The following is a 25075-nucleotide window of genomic DNA, read 5'->3' as shown; positions in this document are numbered from 1 at the left end:
TTTTCAACTGTATAAATATTAATAGCATAATAATAATTTAAAACAGCAATTCGAATGTCCTATTTTATTTTTAAAGATTTAAGAGTAAATTAATAAAGAACATTAAGGCAATAAATTAATTTATTAGAAGTGAAAAAAAATTCGAATCATGGAGATTTTTAAATTTGAATGATCCATTAGTTTCTCCAGGTAACCAAACAACATGGAGTCGCTGAAGAACGAAAATTTATCAACATTAGATGTTCCATGTGTTTCAGAAAGTAAACAGACAGTAATGACTGACGATGAAAGATTAGCCCGTGTAGCTGAAGCTTTAGCAGACTCAACAAATTTAGAACCAAAATCTAATAAAATCCAGATGTCAATAAGTGATGAAGTATTCGTCTCGTCCAGCAAAATAGAACCAGAAATTCCTAAACGTTTGTAATATTTCATCAAACCTATATACTATATTAATCTCTGTATATCGGTGTACCATTATTCTGTTTTTAGTGAGAAATATTAGTTTGCTGTTGAACAATATTTAACGAAATAAATGAGTAACGAAGGATTTTAAGTTTTCCTTATCGTTGTCTATTTCTTAGATATCTTCATAGCGTGTTAAACTCTTGTTGTGATAGTGATATGATCCGAATTTTAATACTCATACAATTTCATCAAAATGGTATGAATAAAATCGGGAATGTGCAACCTGTGACTGTCGAGTTGAAAATGGCCCCTGAAGACCTAAACAAGGCATTGGAACTGTCCTAATTATTAATAAAAATTTGAATGATAGAAAAGTAACAGAATTTCTTTAACACCAACCAATTCCAATCATAACCATCACAATTGCTAGATACGTAACAAATGATGTTTTTGGAATAATGATAAAAGTTAACTTTTCCATGAATGAAAATTTTAAATTTCCCCCTTTCCTTCTATATGCTTAAAAATTCATTGTAATTTTGGAGGCTACTATTACTTATCTTATAATTAGATACAAATAAAAAACGTTTATTTACGTTTTTTACTCTATTTATTATAATTTCAATAATGTCCCACAATGGACTGATCATACGACACGGTTCCTCGTAAATCACCAAAGTCGAGCAACACTGTCTGGGGAGATTTCCGTATCGTGATCTGTGGCAGCACAAGACTTGGCAAATTCCGGGCAGCAGCCGAGAAACTAAAGAAAACATCACAAAATGGGATCAACTGAAATGGAATAATTCATAGCCATCTATAACTCGTAAACATCTATATGTTTTTGTTTTTTTTAAAAATTTGCAAGTTTAATATCTATTAGGCAGTTGTAGTTGGCGCAACAGATCACAATACGGAAATATCCCCAACGGTTAGTAAGCGTATGAGCAACCACTTTGATCAGCCTGTGAAGGGACCAAGGGTATGCATTATCAGTTCGTTTTTAGAAAATTATAGTTAAATGCTAAACTTCGCAGATCACTCAGTGGCCTACATAGACTTAAATGTTCTCTCCTGTAAATTTTAAAAATCCATCCTATGATAGACTCTCCCCAAGGAAAAATTTATTAAAAACGCTATGATGTTAGAGACATTGGGATCACCATAATCATTACTTTTATTTTAATTTCAGATAATGAAAATGATAACCGTTATGAAAAGGTACTTAATTGTATCCACTAACTATATTGAAATTAAAATAACTAATTATCTTACATTAATTATATTCAAAGTTTAGTTAAGGGTTAATACTATGTATAAAATGAATTGTGTTGTTGTTCATTTACCTCGCACTAGAGCTACACAATGGGCTATTGTCGACGGTCTGGGAAACATCCCTGAGGATGATCCGAAGACATGCCATCACAATTTTGATTCTCTGCAGAGGATGAATTGGAAGTAAATAAAGTATATTTTATGAGTTATAAAAAAAAAACATTTTAACTGTAGCTGTTAGTGTTGTTTTTCTAAACTTTGCACCTTCAAAGGTTATATGTCCCCTTCACAACGGAGATTGCAGAGGTGTTGTTTACGCCACTGCAGTCAGGTCGTCAGGCAATTGTTATGGCTTAACTTTGGATCATCCTTAAGGATGTTTCCCAGCCCATCGCCAATTGTGCAGCTCTAGTGTAACGCAAATAAACTGCTACTGTTAATAATAATTCTTATAAAATGTAAATCCATAACTGATAGAATTTTAACCATTTTGAATAAGCTTCTACAATATATTACTATAAAAAGATTCTAATATCTTTTAACTTTTTTTTTTGTTTGTGTTTTAACTGGTAATATAATTGCAATTTGATATTCTGCAAAACATACTGATTGTAAATGTTATCAAACTTAGATGTCAAAATATCAGAGGAAAAGAAGTTTATTGAAAAAAGCTCTCTAACAAATTTGGTTACAAAATCATCTGGTGTAGAAGAAATTAATTCTGGTCCTGAAAAGAAGAAAGAAAAGGAAAAAGCAAGTAAGTTAAGTTTTAAAATAGGAAGTTAATATTTTATTTTTAAAAAATTTTATTGTTGTGTTTTAATTTTTAATGTTAATTTTTCTCTTTTGAACTCGAAATAAACTTAAGGAGTAGTGTTGATGAAAGTGCTTAAAAATGATAATGGCAGTTCCTAATTGATGCTCATTTCAAGATAAACTTAAGTTGAGAAACATGGTTATCCTTGCCTCTGAGGATGGTGTGCATTTGTTGTCCTCTTCAATAATTGGAAATTTCAAATCTTTTCCCTAAAATATTTCAGATAAATAAAGAAAAGAAAGAAAGAATCATCATCAATTTAAATTTTTTTACTTTAATAACAAGTTTGAAAAATTAAAAGAAATTAATCTTTTTTAAGAAACTTAAAAGCTGTGAAGAAAAAGAAAAAAACATTATTTTTTTTTAGGAGGGAGTTGAAATGTGAAAATTTAAGAATAATTATAACTATATTTTAAATTTACCCAATTGAAAATTGAACATCTGACATTAATTCATTATGGAATTATACATAAATTTTAAAAATGGAAAATAGAAGAATTTTGATGAATAATGCCTACATTTCCTAACTAATAATTGGTTTTGCTATTTTTGAATGCATTCTTGGATAATAAATTAATAAAATTAGTTTTAGGAAAGTAATAAAAGTTTTTTGAAAATTGTTCTTTGCTTTCAATCAGTTGAATTAGTTTTTCTAACTCTTTTAAATAAATGATGAGAACACGATTTCAAGTTGTTGGATCTTAAAATTATATGAATACAAATCTTGGTGTTTGATTTTTAAATTGCATGAATGGAAATGGCTATATGTTATTTAAAAAATGTGTGAATATGAATTCTAATATTTGATTTCTAAACATGTGATTAGAAATCCCATTGTTTTATTTTTAATCTATGAATTTGAATCACAGTGTATAACTTTCAAATTGTGATATTTGATATTTTAAATCTTGTGCACACCCTGATTAATTTTTAAAAAAGTATCTGCAAAATGTAAGAATTTCTGTATGTGCATTTATATTATTTAATTCTGCAAAATAGAAATAAAATATTCAGTACATTCCTAATTTGTGTTTATAAATTTTTTCAGTAACTTTTTTATTCCTTTTTTTTCTTTTTCAGATTCATCAGTTTTTGATTATGTGTTTGGAGAATTGCGAAGAGGTTATCAATTAGAAAACGATGAGCAGCGGTTTACAGAAAGACGGGAAAAATTTTATGTATTTTTAAAAATACCAAAAGAAATTGAAAAGGTATCTTTTTTTTTAAATAACTTATGCTAATTATCTTTTATTTTTAAAAAATTTTATGTGTCTTAACTATGATTAATATTTCAGTTTATATTGTATGGATTCTTCCAATGTATAGATGCTTTTTTGTTCATATTTACTTTTCTGCCTCTTCGATCGCTGTTATCAGTTTGGTTTATTTTCTCTAGAACTTTGAAGTCCATAATAAGGTATTAAGATTATCTACTATATCAAATTTTGAAATAATCTTTAAAAAGTTTCTTTTTTTTTTATCTGTAAGCAAGTATTGTATACTTGTTTAAGGATAAATAGTTATGCGATCTTGATCATAAAATTTTATGTGTTTTGTTCATATTAACTGACAATTAAACTTTAAATTAATAATACTTTTAAATGTTTGGTTTTATTCTCTTGAATTTCAAAGTGATATTGTGACCCAAATATGAGAGGTCTGGAATACATGAAGTATTAACTAAAGAAAAAGAGAAACATTTTAAACAGTTAAACTAATAAAGATAATTGTCAAACAGCTCTGTTAATAGTTCTGTTATAGATTTGATAAATTTCATTTTATTGTTACAATGGACCTTTCTCATTGCATATTATATTAAATTGTAATTATTAGTTCATACCCCAAAATCATAGGTTTGATGCATGTGCTTCACCTGAGTCTTAATATGAAACTTCTGTGTGGGTGTAGCATTTTAACTAGATAATAGTTTTATAGAATAAAAAATGGAAAAAATTATGTCATAATTTGTGCTAATTTTTGTTTTAAATACACAATCCATTGTATTTAAAATATTTTATTATTCCCAAGCTTTAGTGTTAAGTAATATAAATGTCTATCTCTATTTTTTCTCTTTCAGCTTCCTTTTTGGGACTCATTACAGATATCAAAGTTTGCAACCAGCTGAAATTTGTGATCTGTTGAAGGTGATCATCTTAGGTTGTGTGAGCTTTGCCATGATGTATGTTGATACATCAATGTTGTATCATATTGTGAAAAGTCAATCTGTGATCAAATTATACATTATGTTTAATATGTTGGAGGTAAGCTTTATTATGAAAATTTTTCATTCTTAACTTTGTTTTTAAATTATAATTATACAATATAGCACCTAGTTTTAAATATGCTTGTTGGAGTAGACAAAAATTTCGTAAATAATGTGATGTGGCTATATCAGGAACATGAAAATTTCCACTAAAATTTAAATGCTTATTAATTTAATTATATTTTGTTAAATGCCTAAATATAATCTGAAACTTAAATTTAATTTATTTAGTAAAGAAAAGAAAACTTACATGGGCACATGATTTTTCCGCTAATTTCTAGGTGGTTAATTCATGGACTTCTACGAATAAAAAAATCAGGTTCCTACAAAAGTTAATTGTAATCAATAAAAGATAGTATAGCACCAGTTATGAGTGTGGATTTTGTTACACTTTCATTCCGATTTATAACAGAAGAATTATTGTATAAGTGTACTTTTATTTACCTCTTTTTTTATTTGACTATGATAAATTCGAATGAATCAAATAAAATTCCGATAATTTTATTATGATATTACAACTTTTGAATTTTGAGTTGCGCCTTTGATTATTTACTTTTTGACATGATTTCAATGTTTTTGATAGTTCTTGCTGATGGTATCCACATAGTTTTTGAAATTCTGATGTTTTTACAATAATGTTAATAGCTGCAACACACAAACTCAAATTGCACATTTCAGTAATCACTTTTTTCTTAATGGAATTATAAACCACAGAATGCAAAAAAAGAGAGAAGGAAAAAATATTTATTGGAGAATATTGCTCATAATGTTAATATATATTTATATATGATAAGGAAAAAATATTTTTATGTATGAAACATTGTGTCTTTCTCCTTTTAAATTAGATGTTTCTTTTTTGTGTATAAAATAGTCAGTTATTTAATATTTAGTTGAACAAAAATAATCTTTTATGTATAAATTGAGAAAAATTGTTTTATTTCAAAACAAAACTATGTAACCATAAAGGTTCTAAAAATTGTCAGAATTTCTTGTTCCGGCAATCACATGTCTGCTTACATTATTTAAATGGGAGGGGGGAATCTGACGCGATTTTATGTGTGCCACTGCTTCAAATTACATAGAAATTATCGACTAACATTAGGTGAAAAATGACTCCAATCGTCAGTATTTCAGGGAAATAGAATTGGAGAATACTCAAAATACCAAGATTTTCACACATGATTGATTTAGAAAAGGAGAAGTATCCAAGATGAAAATACACTTAAAGCAGGAAATCGTTATCAATCAGTGGGTGAAGTTAAATTTAAGTTCTACTGTATTTTTAATTTGAATAAACGTAATTATTTGTTTTAATTTGTGGTAGAAATCAATTTTTGCATTTGTATGAAGGTTAGTATTGAGGTTAGGAATTAATTTATTTAAAAAAGGTTTTAAAAAATTAAATCTTTTTTTGAAAAAGAAATCTTGGGTTTTTCTTTCAACAATTTTCTTTGTATGCTAAAATATAAATTTGCTTGCTAAAATATAAATTGCATCATTTATGTATTGTAATATAAGTGTTTTATTTTATAACCGGCGTTGAACAGCCAACCCATTTCTGAGCTTACAACTATCAATGTTCAATTCCATAGCCTTCTAATTTTGAACCTAACCCAGAAGACATGAATTCCTGGATCAAGCATTGGGAATAACTAGTCTTTGTGGAAGGCATTTTAATGGAATTCACCCACATTTGCATTGCAGGGAGAGAAAAATCATGCAAACCTCCCATGGTAAGCCCGACAGCAAGGGAATTCTGACCCATGGTCCGTGTACCACTGGGGACATTTTAGATGAGCATTGTGGTCGGTGCAAGCCAGGTGCAGAATTCATACCAACCAGCCATCGCTGGGATTTGAACCTGGATCACCTCATTGGAAGGGGAGAGCTCTATCCCCTGAGACACCAGGGCTCATGATTTGTTTTAAATAAACTAGATAAAACAGCATTTTATTCCAGTTTGAAAAAGTAGCAAAATATTATTGTTGATATAAATTCCATATTAGGTTCACAGCCCATTCAACACATTTGTTGTTAAAATTTATTTTTACCCTTTTTTTCTGAAAAAAAATGGGTTTCAAATTCAGATATTTTTCTAAAGTGCTATTCTTTAAACTTGTTATTAGGTAGCAGATAAGTTATTTTCTTCCTTTGGTCAAGATATTTTGGATGCTTTATACTGGACTGCAACAGAACCAAGAGGAAGAAAAAGAGAGCATATAGGTCTTTTACCACATTTATGTTTGAGTCTTATTTATGTCTGTATCCTTTTTGTTTATGCTTTTTCTTTTATTATTATTATTTAAAATGAAATGCTTAGCTTTTTCAAAAGAAAATTTGAAATTTTGTCCTTTTATTGTCAATTAATGTTTAATTATAATTCAAAGGAATTATAAAACTATATTGCATTATAAAAGGAATGATACTGAGTCCATTATCAAGAGAGAATTTTTCTTGCAATACATTTAAATTTGAAAGTGGCATATATGGGTTGTGTTCATAAATACAGTTCCATTTTTAAGTTGTCGGTCTAAAAAGTATTTTTTCTTCCCCATAAAGTGTTAGCTATTTCACATGATTTTTCCTTTTTAGTAAACACTTTCTTCAACAAAAAATAAAATTACTAGCCCTTTTTTAGAAAAAATAATATTTTAAAGTCTGTAAAATATATTAATAAAATATTAAAATTATTATTTTAATAATTTTCTAATTAAAGATCTTTTATGTATTTAAATTATTATTTTAAAAACAAGTATGTAGAAAGAAATGCTTCGGAAAAAATTCCTTATAAAAATCTCAAATATTTATTAAGTTCTTGATTTATTAAGAATTAAGGTACATGAGTCAAAGAAAATAGATATTTTTCAAATATGTTTACAAACTTATCATTTTTTAAAAGAACTCATTATATTTTATAAATTTTTACTTCCTGTTGCACTAAATTATTAATTTTTTATTACTTATTGTAAAAAACTTGATTAACAAAGTTTTATCAAATTAATTTCAAGACTGCTTGCTCAGTGTTACAATGTATTCAATAAGGAATTTTCTTAACTTGTGAATAGTTATTCATTCAATTATTGTCCTAATACAAGCTACAACTTTAAACGTTGCCATCAACTCACAAAACAAAGCTCTTTTAACTATCATGTTATCAAATAATGTAAGTATTTTATTAGATGCCTGTTTCTTTACTCAAGTGTTGATTATTTACTTTATTTGAAAAACAAAAAGCAGTTGAATTTATTTATTGTTATTTATATTTCAGTTTGTTGAGCTGAAAAGCATGGTTTTCAAAAAGTTTGAGAAAAACAATCTTTTCCAAATGTCTTGTAGTGATGTTAGAGAGAGATTTCATTATTTAGTTTTGTTATTTATTGTCATTATACAAACTATGAAAGAGTATAATTGGAATTATGGTAAGTTTCGGTCTATTCTTTGGTGAGAAACGATATGTTTTGTATTAATAATTAAGTCTTGCATCTTATGTTATGTAAATATGAATTGATATTGAGAACATTAAGTGAAGGAGCAAAATTGTATACTTTAATAGTATTCATATTGAATAAACCACTCTCAAATGCTTTATATTAGATAAATATACTTGCCTTGTGACTTCTCTCTTTTTTTTTTCTTGTGGAATATTTAATTGTTACTTTAAGTGCAAAATTAAATTATACTTCTAATGCAATATAGCTGATTTTATGATTAGTGTTTCTATTTAGCTACATTTCATTCAATTAAGCAGTAGAGGTGTTAAAGTAGCAAGTTAAGTAGTAGAGTAGACAAATTTAATTTTTACACCCCTTCGTAATATTATGTCTAACTAAAGAGCCCCTTTTTTTCTTTCTTTTTTTTAATAATTTTTAATTATTGACTAAGTAGAAACTGAATTCTCAAGTAAGTTTTTAGGTTTAGATAAAATAAGATGCTTTTTAATAAAACAAGTAATTAAGGTAATGATACTTAGGTATATTTTATAAGGGGGGGGAAAACATGTTTAAGAAATTAGAATGCATATTAAAATGATTTTGTAAGAAATGTGAATTATAATTCTAAAAATATATTATTAGTGATTCAAAATTCAAAGAAAGTGCTCTATGATACCTTGTAGACCAAAAAACCAATTTATATAGATTTTCTAGACTATTGATTAAAGAGTATTCTTCCCCTCTTATTAATGAAATATATTAAAATAATAGTTAGTATGTTTCCATTAAAAAAATGGAGTTTTAAATTAATGTAAAGTATGAGATGAAAAAAATACATTATATTCTGAAATTCATTAATAGTTAAGTAAAATGAATTTGGTGCAAATTTGCACTCAGGAATAAATGTTCCCTCTTGCCCAGGTCTAGTTAAGTCACACTATCTTGAATTCTTCTTAAATAACCTGTTTTTTACTGCGCAAGACAGTTTGTTTAATATTTGAAAATGTTTAAAATGTCATATTTATTAAGTACTAATTAGTTAATACATACCTTTTAAAATAATCCTAGTGAAAATATTTTTATTAGGCTGTGGTACTATTAATAACTATGAAGCAAATTTTTACATTCATTTAATGATATTTAAAGGGCTAAACTACAAATATTTTTAAAATCTTAAACATTACTTTGAAATCTGTAAAATAAATTTATAAATATAATCTAAAAATCCTTGTGCTATCTCTATTCGGCATGATTAAAGAAGTGTTCAAACATTACATGTGCTTTTTATGCTAAGCATTAGATTAATGATGAGGCTAGAAAAAATTTATTGTAAATTCGTGAAATAGATATTTAGTTTTTATGTTTAATTGATAAAATAATAGTTTTTAATTGAACAATAAGAGCTTAGAAACAATACAAAAAATATAATAGTCAGGGATGAAATTAATTGTGTTCCTTTGAAATAGGACCACTAAAATTTAACTCAGATCAACATAAAATAATTATTGTTAGTCTCCTAAACAAGCAACTGTTATAAAGGAATGATAGGCTGTTTTTGATCTGTGTTTTTATCCAAAATTGCATGCTTCAACTAAATTTTCTACCACTGCTTAAAGTAATAAAGCAGATAATTTTTTAAATCTTTACAGCAGAAAACAGTATTAGACTACATTAATTAAATACAGATTTTGTTTATTTAAGTAATTAAAGAATCTGATTGTACCACTTAATATTAAAAAATTTTATTTCAGTTTTTTTTCAATTATTATACCTAAAAATTCAAAGTTGTTTGATTAGTTAATCTGCTAATTGGGCATAATAAAAAATTTTCTTACATGAACATGATTTCAAAATAAACGCTTTTCTTTTACAGACCAATTTATGGTTCTTTTACCTTATTGTTTTGGTGTTGTTATTGCTGAAATGTTTGTTGATTGGACAAAGCATGCCTTTATCACCAGGTTTAATGAAATTACATTTGAAGTTAGTTATTTTTTTAATCTTATATATTCTCCTCTGAATAAATATTTTATGTTTGAACTATTTCCTCTCTCTTTTTCTGATGTAACTTTTTTTTTGAAGGTTTATCGTGATTATACTGTTAGCCTGGCTTATGATTTAGCTAGCTGCAAGTTAAAAAATGTAAGTTTTAATCTTTAATCTGTAATCTTTTAATCCGTAAGTTTTTTAATCTTTTAAGTTTATAAAAATATTTAACATTTGTTTAGTACATTTGGTGTGCTTTTTTTATAGTTTATTTTTATTGTTGTTGTTATTATTATTATATAAATAAAAATACCTTTAACTTTCTTCAAAAATATCTTTAACTTAAAACTCAAAGAATTTGAAAAGATATGAATTTAAGAAGAAGAAGATATATATACAGTCAAACCCCGCTATAGTGAACACAGTTTATAGTGAATTCCCGGATATAGTGAACGAAATGTTCGGTCCCGTGCCTTGCTATACACATAGAATGTTATTTTTTGGGGATATAGTGAACCAAAAAAGTGAGGAAGTTGGATGTAATGAACTTTTTTCTGTCTTCAACTGATTTTTTTCTTCATTTTTTTTGGAATAATTATGAAATTTCTACTTCAAAATAAATACATATACCAATGTTTAAAACCATCTATAGAGTGGAATGTAGCGATAAGCATTTTTTTCTTGTTTGCTTCTTTTATTTCACTTTCCAATCCCTAAACAAACCCTGGCAGATGATGCACCTGTAAGGTGTCAGTGGGATCAATATGCATTTTCTGTCAGAGGGAATGAGTAATTACTCATTATTGGTCAAAGGGTTGGACACTAATATGTGTTGATAAGGACCTCATTTCAACTCCTTTTTGCTATCAGTTCAGTTAAAAAAAAGCCTGCAAACAAGTGTCTCAAATTTGACTATGGCAACCAGTAAACGTAAAACGTTCTCCATTGATGATAAAATGGGCATAATCTGAAAAATTGAAAATGGATGCAATCAAGTTGATATTTGCAGGGAATATAAACTATCCAAATCTGCAGTTTGTAACATATGGAAAAATAGGTAATTAATAATTTCTGCCCATGAAAAAAATTTCGATAGCAGAAAAAAGTTGAGAAAAGCAGATCACAAGGACGTTAAAGAAGCATTACTGAAGTGGTTCACCATTCGAAGAAGCTGCAATATTCCAATATCTGGACAAATGTCGATGAACTTGCTAAGCGATTTTATGAAACTACTTTTATGTTCTCGAATGGCTGTTTAGACTGGCTTAAAAAGCGGAATAACATAAATTCAGGAAAAATTATCTGAGACTCGGGAAGTGTTTCCATATCTGATGTTGAGGATTGCTCATCAGCTAAATATTACTAATTTTTTTTGCACGCAAGACGAAGAGTAATGAAAAATAACATATTTTTTGCTACTACATAATATTTTTTCAGTCATTTATTTGAATAATGTGCAATAATAGGGAGGAGTTAGGGAACCATTGATTAAATTGCCTGCTTAATGGATATAGTGAACTCCCGGTTATAGTGAACCAAAATTTCAGTTCGTTGAAGGTTCACTATAGCGGGGGGGTTTGACTGTATATATTTCTTTTTTTTTTTTTTTTAATATTTCCGATGGCAAATTTATTGAACAGTAGTTAGAGCACAATAAGAAAAGTGAAATACAATAAAAGATGGTAAACATAATGCAGTAACTCGAGTCCATTAATTCAAGCGGTCTCGGGCTTCCCAATATCGCTCGGCTAAGGAAGGCTTTCGCAAAGCAGGACAATGCCTAAAATGGGTGGCATACATTTCCTCCCCAAGGTTACAAAGTGTGCAGATGGGAGAAGGAGCAATGTTAATTCTGCTGGGGTGTTTAAGAAGACAGTCGTGTCCAGCGGCCGTACGGAATTCAGCCACAGTGTACCCCTTGGTCCAATGTAGGATTAAGAAAAAATATTATTCATTAAAAACGTTTCCAACTATAAAACTTTAAAAATTTAATATAGTAAACCTAAATCAAAAGTGTCTTAATATTTCTTAAAATTTTGTATTAAATAATATTTTTGCCCTGCTTTATTATAAAAAATTAATCTTAAAGCAAAGCTTTTCTTAATCAAAATTATTGAATTAATCTAAATCCAAATTATTGAAAAATAAATATTTTATTATAAAGTAGTATCAAAAATAATACAACATATTGATTTGCATTCAATTGATATCTAATTCACGGTTGTTTAATAAATTGTTTTAATTCTCTAATATCAAGATAGAGTAAAAGTGAATTTTGGATGGCATAACTAAAACCCTTCCTTGTATTTTAGTATTTCAGAATATAACACAATAGTAAATGATGTCTGTAATTGATTTCTAATTCACAGTTGTTTAATAAATTGTTTTAATTCTCTAATATCAAGATAGAGTAAAAGTGAATTTTGGATGGGATAACTGAAACCCTTCCTTGTATTTTAGTATTTCAGAATATAACACAATAGTAGGGGAAACAAGGGAGGTTTGACCCACCCTACCTTTTTTCATATTTAAACATGTATTTGACTGATGAGCACTAGATGGCAACACAACATCAAGTAGAATAACCTGTTATTTCTGTCTGTTAGCCATTTGCAACTAGAATCTAGGAGTAATCACCAGTGATATTTTTTTCAGCCCAAAATTTTTTTCTGTTGTTGCAAGTTCATCTCTCCTGTGCCATTTGTCAGTAACATGTATAGAAAAAAGTTGAATTGTTTGTATACTTAAATTAACATGCTAAAAGACAGTGTAGTTACTTTTTACTTTAACTTGTGACTGTAATGTGTTTTTTAATCTTTTTTTTTTTTCAAAATGGTTGTTAAGGGATGTTTGACCCACATCAATTCTGGGAGGTTTGGCCCAGGTCAAACCCCCCTATTTAGTTTCATGTGATAGTGTTTTATTTTTTAAATGTACAATATTTAATTAGTTTTAAATATAAATGTTGCTTTCAATTCAGATTAAAGATTTTTTTAACTTGCAATCAAAGTCACTTAAAGCAATGAAAATAATATTCATTTGGAACACTGTGTTTCTGCTAATACTAAACACAACTAAAATTTGATTTTCTGTTTTGTTGGCAAACTAACAAATTTTAACCCATTTTTCAAATTCATCACTTACTGTTGATTTCAATATAACTTAAGTATTTAATATTTTATGATATGAAAATTAACAAATTAAGTTAGAAATAATGATTTTCCCCCAAAATTAGTTTATAAAATTAATATAGTCTAATCCATTATTACTTTTAATCAATCCTTGAATTATATCAAATGTTTTACTTTTACACACTACACATAAATATTTTATTACACATTGTGAGTGAGATTAATTTATGGAATTATAGAATAAGAGAGAGTCTACTCCGGTATATTAATAGAATTAACAAAGTTGGAAATACTCTATTTCTAACTATAATACTTTTTTTATGGTTGTTAAAATATTAGTTAACTTTTTAAGATGCCTTTTTTGTGGAAGTCAAATAATAAAAGATGCAAGGTATCTTCAACCAAAATGAAATCTGCTGTTTTGTTAGTAACTGAAAAGAGTAAAAGTATAAGAGCTGTAGCTACTGAGTATGGAATCGACAGAAAAACTTTAGGCAGATATGTAGATAAATATAAAAAATCAGAGGATGGCAAAATAGAATTTAAGGCAAACCATGTTTCTTGCCAGGTGTTTTCCAATGAAGAAGAGCATGTGCTTAAAGCCTATTTACTGCATGCTTCAAAGTTAAATTATGGTTTAACTTCAAAAGCAACGCGAAACTTAGCCTACCAATATGCTGTTGCAAATAATAAAGTAATTCCTGAAAATTGGACTTTAAACAAAACTGCAAGTTATGATTGGTTGAAGGGTTTTTTTCACAGGCATGCAAATTTATCATTACGTCAGCCTGAATCAACTAGTTTGTCCAGAGCCACTGCTTTCAATAAAACAACAGTCAGAGAGTTTTTCAATAATTTGCACTGCATCTTAGAAAAAAAGAAATTTGGCCCGGATTGATGAGTCTGGAATCACGACAGTACACAAATCAAGAAAAATTATTGCAATGAAAGGGGAGAAGCAAGTGTCTCAAGTCACCTCTGCAGAATGTGGAACTTTAGTCACAATGTGCTGTGGTATCTCTTCAATTGGAACATCGATTCCACCATTTTTAGTATTTCCACGAGTTCATGTAAAAGAAATAATGACAAGGGGTGGGCCTCTAGGAATGCAAGCTGCAGCTCATCCGAGTGGATGGATGACAGCAGAGAACTTTCAATTATACCTTCATCATTTCATGAAATTTAGTAAATGCAGCAAAGATAACGAGGTATTGATTATACTTGGCAATCATGAATCACATATATCTGTTGAGGGTTTGCAACTGTGTAAAGATCACGGGATAACTCTGTTAACTCTCCACCACACACGAGTCACAAATTACAACCACTTGATAAAACTGTTTTCAGTCCCTTTAAGATGTTTTACAATTCTGCTGCCAGTGATATTATGATCATGCATCCAGGTAAACCTATAACAATATATGATATTCCACATTTGGTTGGCAGATCATTTTCAAAAGCTTTTACACCAAAAAATATACAAAGTGGATTTGCTTGTACAGGAATATGGCCATTAAACTCCAATATTTTTTCTGAATCTGATTTTCTTCCATCTAATGTCACAGATAGATCAGATCCAGATGTTATGAATTCAGCTGCATCTTCAAAACCATAGACTATCATAAACAATCTGCCACCAGCATCTCCATATCCCTCAACATCTGCGAGTTTTACCAATTTACCTGATTCATCAGAATCTACTCCAATTCTAGTAGCACTGGAGCAGCTACGTCGGTTTCCCAAAGCAGGACCTAGAAAAGGCAGGGGTGGAAAAAAACTTATCAAGTCAAGAATTTTAACAGACACCCCGGTCAAAACTGAAATTGAAGAGCGGCACAATAGTAAAAATATTAAGTTAACTACACAAAATATTAAGATAAGTGCCAAGAAACAAGAAGAAAAAAACGAAAGATTGCTCTGTCTTCAGATAGTGAAAATGTATCCCAAAATTTTCACGTCTCAAGTAATGAAGATGGAGATGATTTCAAAGACTCCACAACTAGTATTGAAGCTGGAGATTTTGTTCTAGCAAAATTCACAACCAAATCCAGTTTTGTGCATTATATTGGTCGTGTCACAAAAGAAAATGGAGATGATCTCGCATTAAATTTTCTTAGAAGATCTAATCCATGCAGCTTTAGTTTTATTTATCCCCAGATAGAAGATGTTGCAACAGTGTCCCAAGGAGATATTATTAAGCTCCCTCTTCCAAATATCAGTGGAGGCACCGAAAGAGTTGCATTAAAAATAAAATTTGACTGTGAAATTTCTAAGTATCAGAATCTATACTGATTGAAATTCAATTCATTGAACATTTTGGTCCTGATTATTTGTTATTTTAAATAAAAAGTTATTGTATTCTTTTAGTTATTATTGTCTATAGCTTGTAATAACTTTTTTAAAGACATTTCATTATTGCATCGTGACTTTAAATATCCTTTATTTATGTGGGTTAAACCTCCCTTGGGTATGGTCAAACCTCTCTCAAGTGGGGAGGTTTGATCCAGTTTGGATGCTCTTGAAAAATCAAAAATTAAAAAAAATTTAAATAATTTTAGAGAAAAAAAATGATGGGAAAAGATGGCAAACATTATAAGCTAACAAATAAAATCAACTTTGCAATTTTATTGCGTACCAAAAAAATAATAAAAGTACCTTTATAAAAAGCGGGTCAAATGATGTCTGTAATTGATTTCTAATTCACCAGGGTGCGTAGCGTTTGTAAAAAGTACTTAAAGGTGCTTTTTTGGGGATTTCGTTTTTAAAAGCTTTTAAAGGTGCTTTTTTCAGCTGGCGTTTTTAAAAAGTGCTTTTTTTTTCGAAATTTTTTTTCTCCCTTCAGTGATATCTGGTGGATCCCATGCATTTCACGAAAAATGGGGAGTTTGCTACGTAATAATTCATGCGTACACACGTTATGACTTGCGCATGCGCGCACACTTTAAACCGAAACCCGAGTGCTCCAATTCGGGTAGAGAATATCAGATCCTTATGAAATGTTTTTCTTTTTAATTTATTTTAATTTTGTTCTTGTTTATTTTATTTTACTTCTAACACTTTTTTTGACGTAGGGGGTAAGGGTACTTTTGTTCTGAGTTCAGGGTCAAGTTGAATTCACTCGGTGATGTGGGAAAGTACTGATTGTTTCGATTTATGCCCGTTTCTTTTTGCTTGTTTTTTAAAGCTAAAACTGTTTATAAAAAGTTTTAGTTTTTCAATAATATTATTGATTGAATATGAATTTTTTGAGTGCTTGAAAATTTTTGTAAAGTGCTTGAAAAGTTTTTAAAAAGTGCTTATTTTTGATTCAAAGATTTGGCTACGCACCCTGTTCACGGTTGTTTAATAAATTGTTTTAATTCTCTAAAATCAAGGTAGAGTAAAAGTGAATTTTGGATAGCATAACTAAAACCCTTCCTTATATTTTAGTATTTCAGAATATAACACAATAGTGAATGATGTCTGTAGTTGTGATCATTGAAGGTTTTATCATTTTCATATTTGGTAGAAAAAAATTGTTCTAATTTGTTTAGTATATTGTGTATTAATAATTGTACCCACTTATGTTGTATATTGCTATGCAACAATGTGCTCACTGTATCATAAAGAGTCATGTTTAAGGTTTTACAAGACTTTTTTTCCTTGCCGTATAAAATTTGAAACTGTTTTCCTTTTATAGGCATTTGCTGATCACTCTGATTTAATTTCTCGAAGAATGGGATTTATACCACTACCTCTTGGTGCATTAGTCTTACGGGTTGTAATTGGATCAATACCAATTGTTAGCATTTGGGGATTTTTCAATTCCTGCCTTGTATTTTTATGGTCAGTATTTTTTTGACATTATTCGAATTATCAATATAGGAAAACTTATGTTGCAGAAATGTGTTTAGCAAATTTAGAAAAATGTTTTTTTTTTTTTTTTTTTTTTTAATTTCAAAATATTTGATATCTTTTGTTAGCTTAATTAATTATTCTTTTTTTTTTTGGTGCATAGTGTAGTTAATTTAAATTTTTTTAACCTATAAAAATATTAAACACCCCATTTATATATGTATATATTTATCAACTTTTATAAGTTATGAGTGTTAATCATCAGGCATGAGATTCTACCAACTTTTGGCAGACTTTCTGACTTCCTAAACTTTAGAAGAAAATAAAGGAGGAAAAGGCTATGTTAAAAGTCTATTTTTTCTCAATATTTATACATTATTTTGTTGTTTTACTTTATTATTATTTCATTCTCTTTATTCAGCATTTATTTATAAAGCTTAACAGTTTTTAGAAACTGTGAATGTTAGTAAAAAGAAAGCTTTAAATAAGTATTTAAATAATTTAATGTTTTCTATTTTGGGCAAAATAGCCAAGTTTGAATTTTTATTGTTTGTAAAGTATTGGATATTTTTTCTTTATTTGAAGAAACACCTAGAAAATGCAGGGGTTTCAAAATTAATGTAAAAAGAAAAAAAAAACTCTAGAAATACTCATGAAAAATTAAAAGCTCTGCTAAAAACCTTGAAAAATTGACATTTTGGGACTTTTTTTTTTTGGAAGAAATTTTCTTTAATTAAGTAATTATTGTTTAGTTAAACCTCTTTAAAAAAAATTTTTTTTCATCTGAAGTTATTTTCGTTGATACAGCAATTATAAGTCTATACAGGGATGAGATTTTTCCGCTTTTTTCACTTTTATCTCTTGAATTTCAGCTTTTTTATCAAAAATTCAGATTTTCTAAAAATTTTAATTTTTTTTAATAAGTATTCCGCTTTTTCAGAAAATTCACCGATTTTCAAAGAGAAACAGAAAATTCAAACTACATAGCTACCAATCCTTTTTCATTTTTACTTATTTTACCTATTTTCTCCCCTTTTACACGCAGCAGATAAGATTTTCCGAATTTTTTACCCGCCCTCCAGATATATCCGATTTTCATAGTTCAAACAACGCTACTTCTGACAAGCCTTTTAGAGGTCCCAAGCCTAGAATCTGTCAATATCTCGATTCTTATTCACACGATTCTAATATTAAGCATAGATTTTCATATTTGCGTGTTGCGATTCTTATTCACGCGATTTGAATATTGTACGTTGCGATTCTTATTTGCGAGATTTAAAATCCCGATATTGTGATTTGTATTTACGCCTTTTTAAAAACCTATGTAGCGATTGGTATTCACGCAAGTTTAAAATTCAATGTCTTGATTTGCTCATTCGGTTTATAATATCAAACATTGATTTTCGTATTTATGTGTGATTTTAAAATAAGGCATTGGGATTCACATTCACGCATTCTAAAAATTATGCATCATAATTCTTATTTATGCAATCTAAAAATTACGCATCATGATTCGTATTTACGCGATCTGAAAATTATGAATTGTGATTTGTATTTACGTGCTTTAAAAATTCTATATCCCAGTTTGTATTTTCTCATTTTCAAAATCGTATATCTATTTTCATATTCATGTGATTTCAAAATCATAATTGTTATTCATATTCACGCAATTTTAAGATCAACTATCGCGATTCTTGTAAGAAGTAAATTTTTTTAAAATTAGTTACTATAAAGGTGACTGTTTTTCTAACGACGATTACTAGTATATGTAAGTGTTACAGCATCAGAGAAACTGGAAGAAAATATATTCAAAACTTACATTCTGTGCTTGCAAAGAAGAAAAAATGGGATTTGTCACAAGATGTTTGAAGATAGACTAACGACTAAATATAGCTAACATAAAAGATATAGCAAACAAAAGCAATCACATCAATTTTGGAAAAAGAATTAATTGACTCATCATCAAAATTTTATTTATAATTGCTGTTATGCTATAAAATGCAAAATTCTTATCAAATAAAAAACAGTTATCTAAACAGTTGCTGATTGTCATGTAATTTTTCAAACTAAAATAGCAATTTTTGTATGTTAAGGAGTTACTATATATTTCTACTTCACTGTTATTGATATGTTTCAGAGGGCTCTAGTTAGATTAGACTATAATATGAACATAATGATTCAGTTTTTTTCTCCAATATAATTTAAAAAGTAATATTACTGATATATTTGCTATAAATCACATAACAGTATTTATTAAAATAAATGAAATATTAATGTATATTCTCAGTAGTTTTAATTTGCTAAACCAGGTAGTTTTTCAAGTAATAATTGTCTCTTATGTGAACTGAGGAAAAATATAATTTCCAGCTTTATTTTTTCAATTGGTAATTTTTATTTTCTCTAAATGTTAAGTATCAATGTAATCATTTATATAATAATAGATTAGTACACAATTGTATGTCAACACATTATTTATTACCTTAAACTGTCTGAAATTTATTATTAAAGGGTTGCGCTTGCGTAAAATTTACTATCGTGGAAATTCATCTTTTTTGCCTTTTGTTTAATCTCATCCCTGTCTACAAAAAAAAGCTTGTATTGATACTTAGTAAAAATTTATTTACCTCAATGTTTGGGTAATATTTTGAGTTGCAATTATTATTTTCATGAAGATTTTTATATATACTTTGAATAAATGTAAAGGATTTTATTTTTTTCACAGTTTTTAAAGATAAATAGAATTTTATTTCAATTTTTTTTAACGTTTTAAATTATTTAAACTCTAGAGTTTTATTTATAGGTATATTAATTTATGGATAAATTTGTGTTTAAAATAAAAAATATTTAATTTTAACTTATTTCTTACAGCTTAATAAGTGTGAAAATAGCCATTAGTATTACTTTATTAGGAAAAGCATGTGATGAAATTGAAATGCATCGAAATGCGCAAAAAGAAAAACTTCCTCAGCCTCGACAATGTAACAGTTTGCCATCTAGTCGCCACCACAGGTACTAACTGCACCAATTTATTAGAAATTTAATCTTTTACTGTTCAACATAAACTTTATCTGCATCTTTTTTTATTAACCATGTCATTTTTATAAGATTAATTTTGATATTGATTCAAAATTTTATCTGATTTTAGATTTCATTCTGTGTAACCCAGTATGTTTATTATTTCTAAAATTAACTTGTGTTTCTTGGAGTAGATTATTTTCTATTTTTCACTCAATTAAGTTCATTAATGTTATGAAATTTAAGTTTATTATCACTTTACTTTTTTTGTGTGCGCATATACAAATGTTTCCTAATTTTTTTAGTTTCTATAAATAGTTTTTTTTATTAAGAAAATATATTTTTTTTCTAACAGAAAAATTATTTATGTAGCATTCATGCGTTTAGTTTTTCTTGCTACTTGAAGTTTTATCCACAATTGGAATGGCACAATGATTTAGCACATTTTATATGCTAACACTTGTTAATAAATATTAATTAAACTTATGAACAGAACTGAATTTTCAAAAGATATATAAGACCTTACTTTATTTGCATACACAATTTTGTGCTTGCTGCTCCACAATGAGCACTTTAATTTTTTTTATCAATATTACAGTCATGCTCAATTATAAATGTAAAATACAGACTATTTATTTCATAAAGTTTGTATTTTGATCCCTAAAATTGCCTATATGTAAAATATTTAGTATATTCTACAACAGCTATCATGAAATTAATATCATCTTATATAGTCTATTGGATTTTTTCCTATTGATGTTTTGCAGCTGTGATATTTATTCTTTGAGAGCTTTATATGCTATACCTAGGACTTTAATTGCAACTTGGTCTGCACATATACCCTATTTATCAAAAATATTCCAAATTTAATCTTAGCATATATCTATCCTATATTATTTTCACAGTCATTGACCAAATGACTGTCAATGACAGTGTACCAAATGACTGTTAATGACAATGACTGTCCTATATTATTTGCACTGACCATTGACCATTTTTTGATAATTGATTGCTACAATATTATCAAATGTCAAGTTTTCGTCATTTGGCTAATGATGATTGACTGTGAAATGATAAATTTTTGCCGTATAGATGAATATGTATTAATGTTTACAGCTACATACTTGGGTGTATATTGCTATCTAATTTATTGTCTTTCATTTCTATGATAATATGGAGTTTACTCTGCAAGAGGCTACTGTATTTAACTTAGTGTTATCAATATTACTGAAAGTCCTTACCACCTTTGATTACCAAGTCTAAGTATAGCTGTGTTCTGTTATCCTGTTATCTAAGAATTACTCAAAAATGCCAAAGGAGAATTAAAAACGCCACAGTAAATTACACTTTATAATTTGTTTCATAACTGTCAATTAATATGTGTCCACTTTCTTACAGCACTGAAGACTTGACAAAGATCTTGTCCCAAACAAAAAGTATGCCACAAAGTCAATGTGCTAGTGCCTCATCTAGTATTGCTGACATTACAGCTAGAGCTGAAATATTGCAAGAAAATCTGGAACCAAATATGTTATTTTCTAATAGTACTGTAAGTTTAAATAGTTTAGGAATGAATGATAGTATGTTTGATGCTGAGCAGTTTTCCGAAAATAAAACGGGAACCAGCACACCAAAATGGAAGGCAACTGCGACATTTGGAGATGTTTTAAGGACTAATAATGAAGTGGAACCTTTAAAAAGAAGAATATCTTTGCAAGAGAAAGTGGAATTTTCTGAGGAATCCAAGTCTTGACAGAAAGTTCTTAAATGTTTCTGTAAATGTATGTGAATGAATTATAATTCTTATTTCCAAAATTTAGTTTGTTTTCAAATATATTGGTGATAATGCAAAGTAAAATGAAATATCACCTAAAGATAATTAGCTTTTATTGAATTTTTTTTAATCATTAAATATTCATTAAAATTTTTGTTTGAGCATTCTTTATAAAATGCTCAATATGTGGATTGTTAACTGAATATAATAGTGATTAGTAATTTTGTTATCATATAACTATATTATATGTTCTAACATTTGTTATTTGATTTTTTCTGTGATATGTAATATTTGTATTTATTTTATATCATATTTGTCTGTATATTCAAATACTCGTAAGTATTTTTAAAAAAAATTAATTTCACTTCTTATTCAAACAGATTTTTATTGTTATAAAACTATTTTGCAATGATGTGAAAAGTTCTTTCCAATGGCTGCCAACTTGAAAAACAAAATTCAAAGACAAACCTTCTGGTTATTATTATTTAGTTTATATTCTTGACGAAAATGTAAGTGCAGTTTTAAAAGTTCTGAAATACCATTCAGATTTAATGACTTATTAAAATTATGTATTTTTACAAAAAACAAATATCAGATTAATTTGTGTCATGCATTTTATTCACTAAAATAAATGTTTTCTGTATTTAATGTATGCGATTGAAATATTAAATTTTACTTCAAATCTTTACCTTTAGGGATTTTAATTATTAATTTCAGTATTAGTCATTATTGACTTAAGATTGTGAAATAAAAATTCTCCATAATACATTATAGCTAAATGACTGCAATTTATAAACATTAATAATTTCTACCTATGCATCAAACTGAATTACTTATACTGATTTCTTAAGGTTTATCAAGCTTCCTAATTTCATTAAATTTTGGTTTCCCATTTACTGTCAACTTATGCCTACAGTATACTTCATTAAAAGAGTAAGTCCTTTGTTATTGACTTTGGAGTTTACATAAATAATTTAAATCGTTATTTATTGAGTGAAAAAGTTTTAATAACTGCAGTGATAAAAATAAATTGTACATCTATAAATAAAAATTATTGATTGATTTTTAAATTAAATAACTCTTAATTTTAATTGCTTTTTTGTATGCTTGTTTAAATTTCACATTTCTGTTAACTTATAAGTTTATTTTACTTTTTTTCCCAAGCAACACATTACAATTTTACAAAAAGTGTCTATTGGATTTAGTTAATATATTATTTCTGAAAGCAGAGCGTTCAGTTAGGATACCAAAGATCCTATGGTAATATATTAGAAACTTCATTATAAAAGCCTGATTATCTGATGCCCACTCATACATTATTTCAATTATCTGACATATTCAACTTTTGTAAGTTCACCTATACATGTTTCATTATTATTGCAGTACTTTTGTCTAGGGCTCTTAATTGAAAGTGTTTAAAGGTTACAGTGAATAGCTTTTATTTGGAACTTGTTATCATTAAAAACAAATCAAGTGTTGTAAAATTTTGGAAGAGTCACATGATAAAAGATGCAATTTTCAATGTAGCTAATGATTGGAGTATGTAATAAAAAAAGTTTTGCCAAAAACTTTTATCAAAGTGAAAAAAAGGGGACTGTTGTTGAGGAAACTAGATATGATATGTCAGATTTATTTCATTCATTTCTCACTACTTGTTTTTAGTAATTTTACTCACTCAAAGTTTAATATTTCTTACATTTAAAAAATCAACTCAACTTGAAAAAATCATCAAATTATCCAATAACTTCAATTTTCCAACAAACTCCTGGTTATAAAGTTTTTGGATAATTGGGATTCTACTGTTGTATTACTATGATTCTACTGTTACAAATTACAATTGAACCTTGTTTTTAAATAGATCTGTAGAAACTGATGTCTAAATAAATTTTCCTTTTTGTGTATATTTTTCTAAGTAAAAATGTATGTAGAAATAGCAGATTTAACATTGCCATAAAACTAAAGCACAATTAAATTTTGCATTTTTAAAGTATTGAAGCAGCATGCATTAAGGAATTAATTGTAATTATTTATTTTACAAATTAGTAAAAAGTGTTTTCAACATAAAATTCAAAAATATCAGTTGTTATGAATATTTTGTCTAGTTTTTGCATTTCTAAAAAAATAGTTTATTATAAGGCACTTTTTTGCAAAATAATAATAATCTTATAGGTATGTTTTAAATTTTGTATCTGTATTTAGCTTATTAATACAGTGGTTTGCTTGATTTCATCTGGTTGTGTAACATTTTGTACTCACATTTTGTTATGAAAGTTTAACAACTGATTCTAATTTATTTTCCTAGTCATGTATTTTAACTTAGGTTAAAAACAATCTAATTACAAATGTATAATCAAGATTTTTCTTATAGAAGTTAAATTCTTAATTACTGTGGAAATCAAATTAATTATTTAAAGTTGTTATAACAAAAAAAATTGCAAAACAAATATATAAATTTGTTGTATCTTACTTATTGGTACATTACATAGACAACTCAAATTCTTTAAATAGAATAGACTTGTTAAAATCATTCAGTACCTGGGCCTCCTAAATTTTAAAGGCTCCTATCATATATATTTTTTTTTCCAGTTATGTTTAACTCATAATCGAGTTAACTCTATTGAAAGATATAAAATATTTAGATTATAGTACCTGTTTTAGTTTTATCAAACAATTTGAAGTTTAAGATTTTCATTGAGATTATTTTATGCTTTACTTTTATTAAAAAAGTTTATTATATTTCTATTTACAAACTGTTATTCACTTTAATTATATTTAAAATCTACATCTTATTTATAATCAATATTATTTTTTTAAATTTATATTTTTTTTTTATAAATGAGTTATGACAGTACATAATTTGTAATTATGATTACCATAATTGTATATAAAAATGTATATAGCTAAAAAATATGCTTGAAATATTTTTTATGTCTAAAGCCTAAATAAAACATTATTTTTCCCTTGAACTATTGAAAATTTTCATTGCTTAACAAAGGAAATTTTAGTGTTGAAACACAGTTTCATAACAAAAGCTTATTCTTTATTGAAAAATGTTTCTATTTAAATTTTATCTTGTAAATTTAGCATATTAAGTTAAACTTACATACTTGAGTTTCATTTGTAGAATTTCGAGATCAAGTC

The 25075-nt window shown here is 27.5% G+C and overlaps 1 protein-coding gene across 1 annotated transcript; it reads left to right on the top strand.

Annotated features, from left to right (window-relative positions):
- Positions 1-142: 142 nt before the first annotated feature.
- Positions 143-23835, top strand: LOC107453692 (transmembrane anterior posterior transformation protein 1). Its single transcript, XM_043042639.3, has 13 exons — positions 143-419; positions 2315-2440; positions 3581-3711; positions 3796-3917; positions 4578-4761; positions 6890-7025; positions 7829-7926; positions 8032-8182; positions 10068-10177; positions 10277-10336; positions 16991-17136; positions 20014-20154; positions 21559-23835. The coding sequence occupies exons 1-13, from the start codon at positions 203-205 to the stop codon at positions 21911-21913; spliced, it is 1977 nt and encodes a 658-aa protein (XP_042898573.2). The 5' UTR covers positions 143-202; the 3' UTR covers positions 21914-23835.
- The last annotated feature ends 1240 nt before the right edge of the window (positions 23836-25075 follow it).

The sequence above is a fragment of the Parasteatoda tepidariorum genome, chromosome 2 (genome assembly GCF_982258835.1).
Source record: "Parasteatoda tepidariorum strain Cologne lab strain chromosome 2, Ptep-v5.0, whole genome shotgun sequence".
Lineage (NCBI taxonomy): Eukaryota > Metazoa > Arthropoda > Arachnida > Araneae > Theridiidae > Parasteatoda > Parasteatoda tepidariorum.
This window is presented reverse-complemented; position numbering and strand designations above follow the sequence as displayed.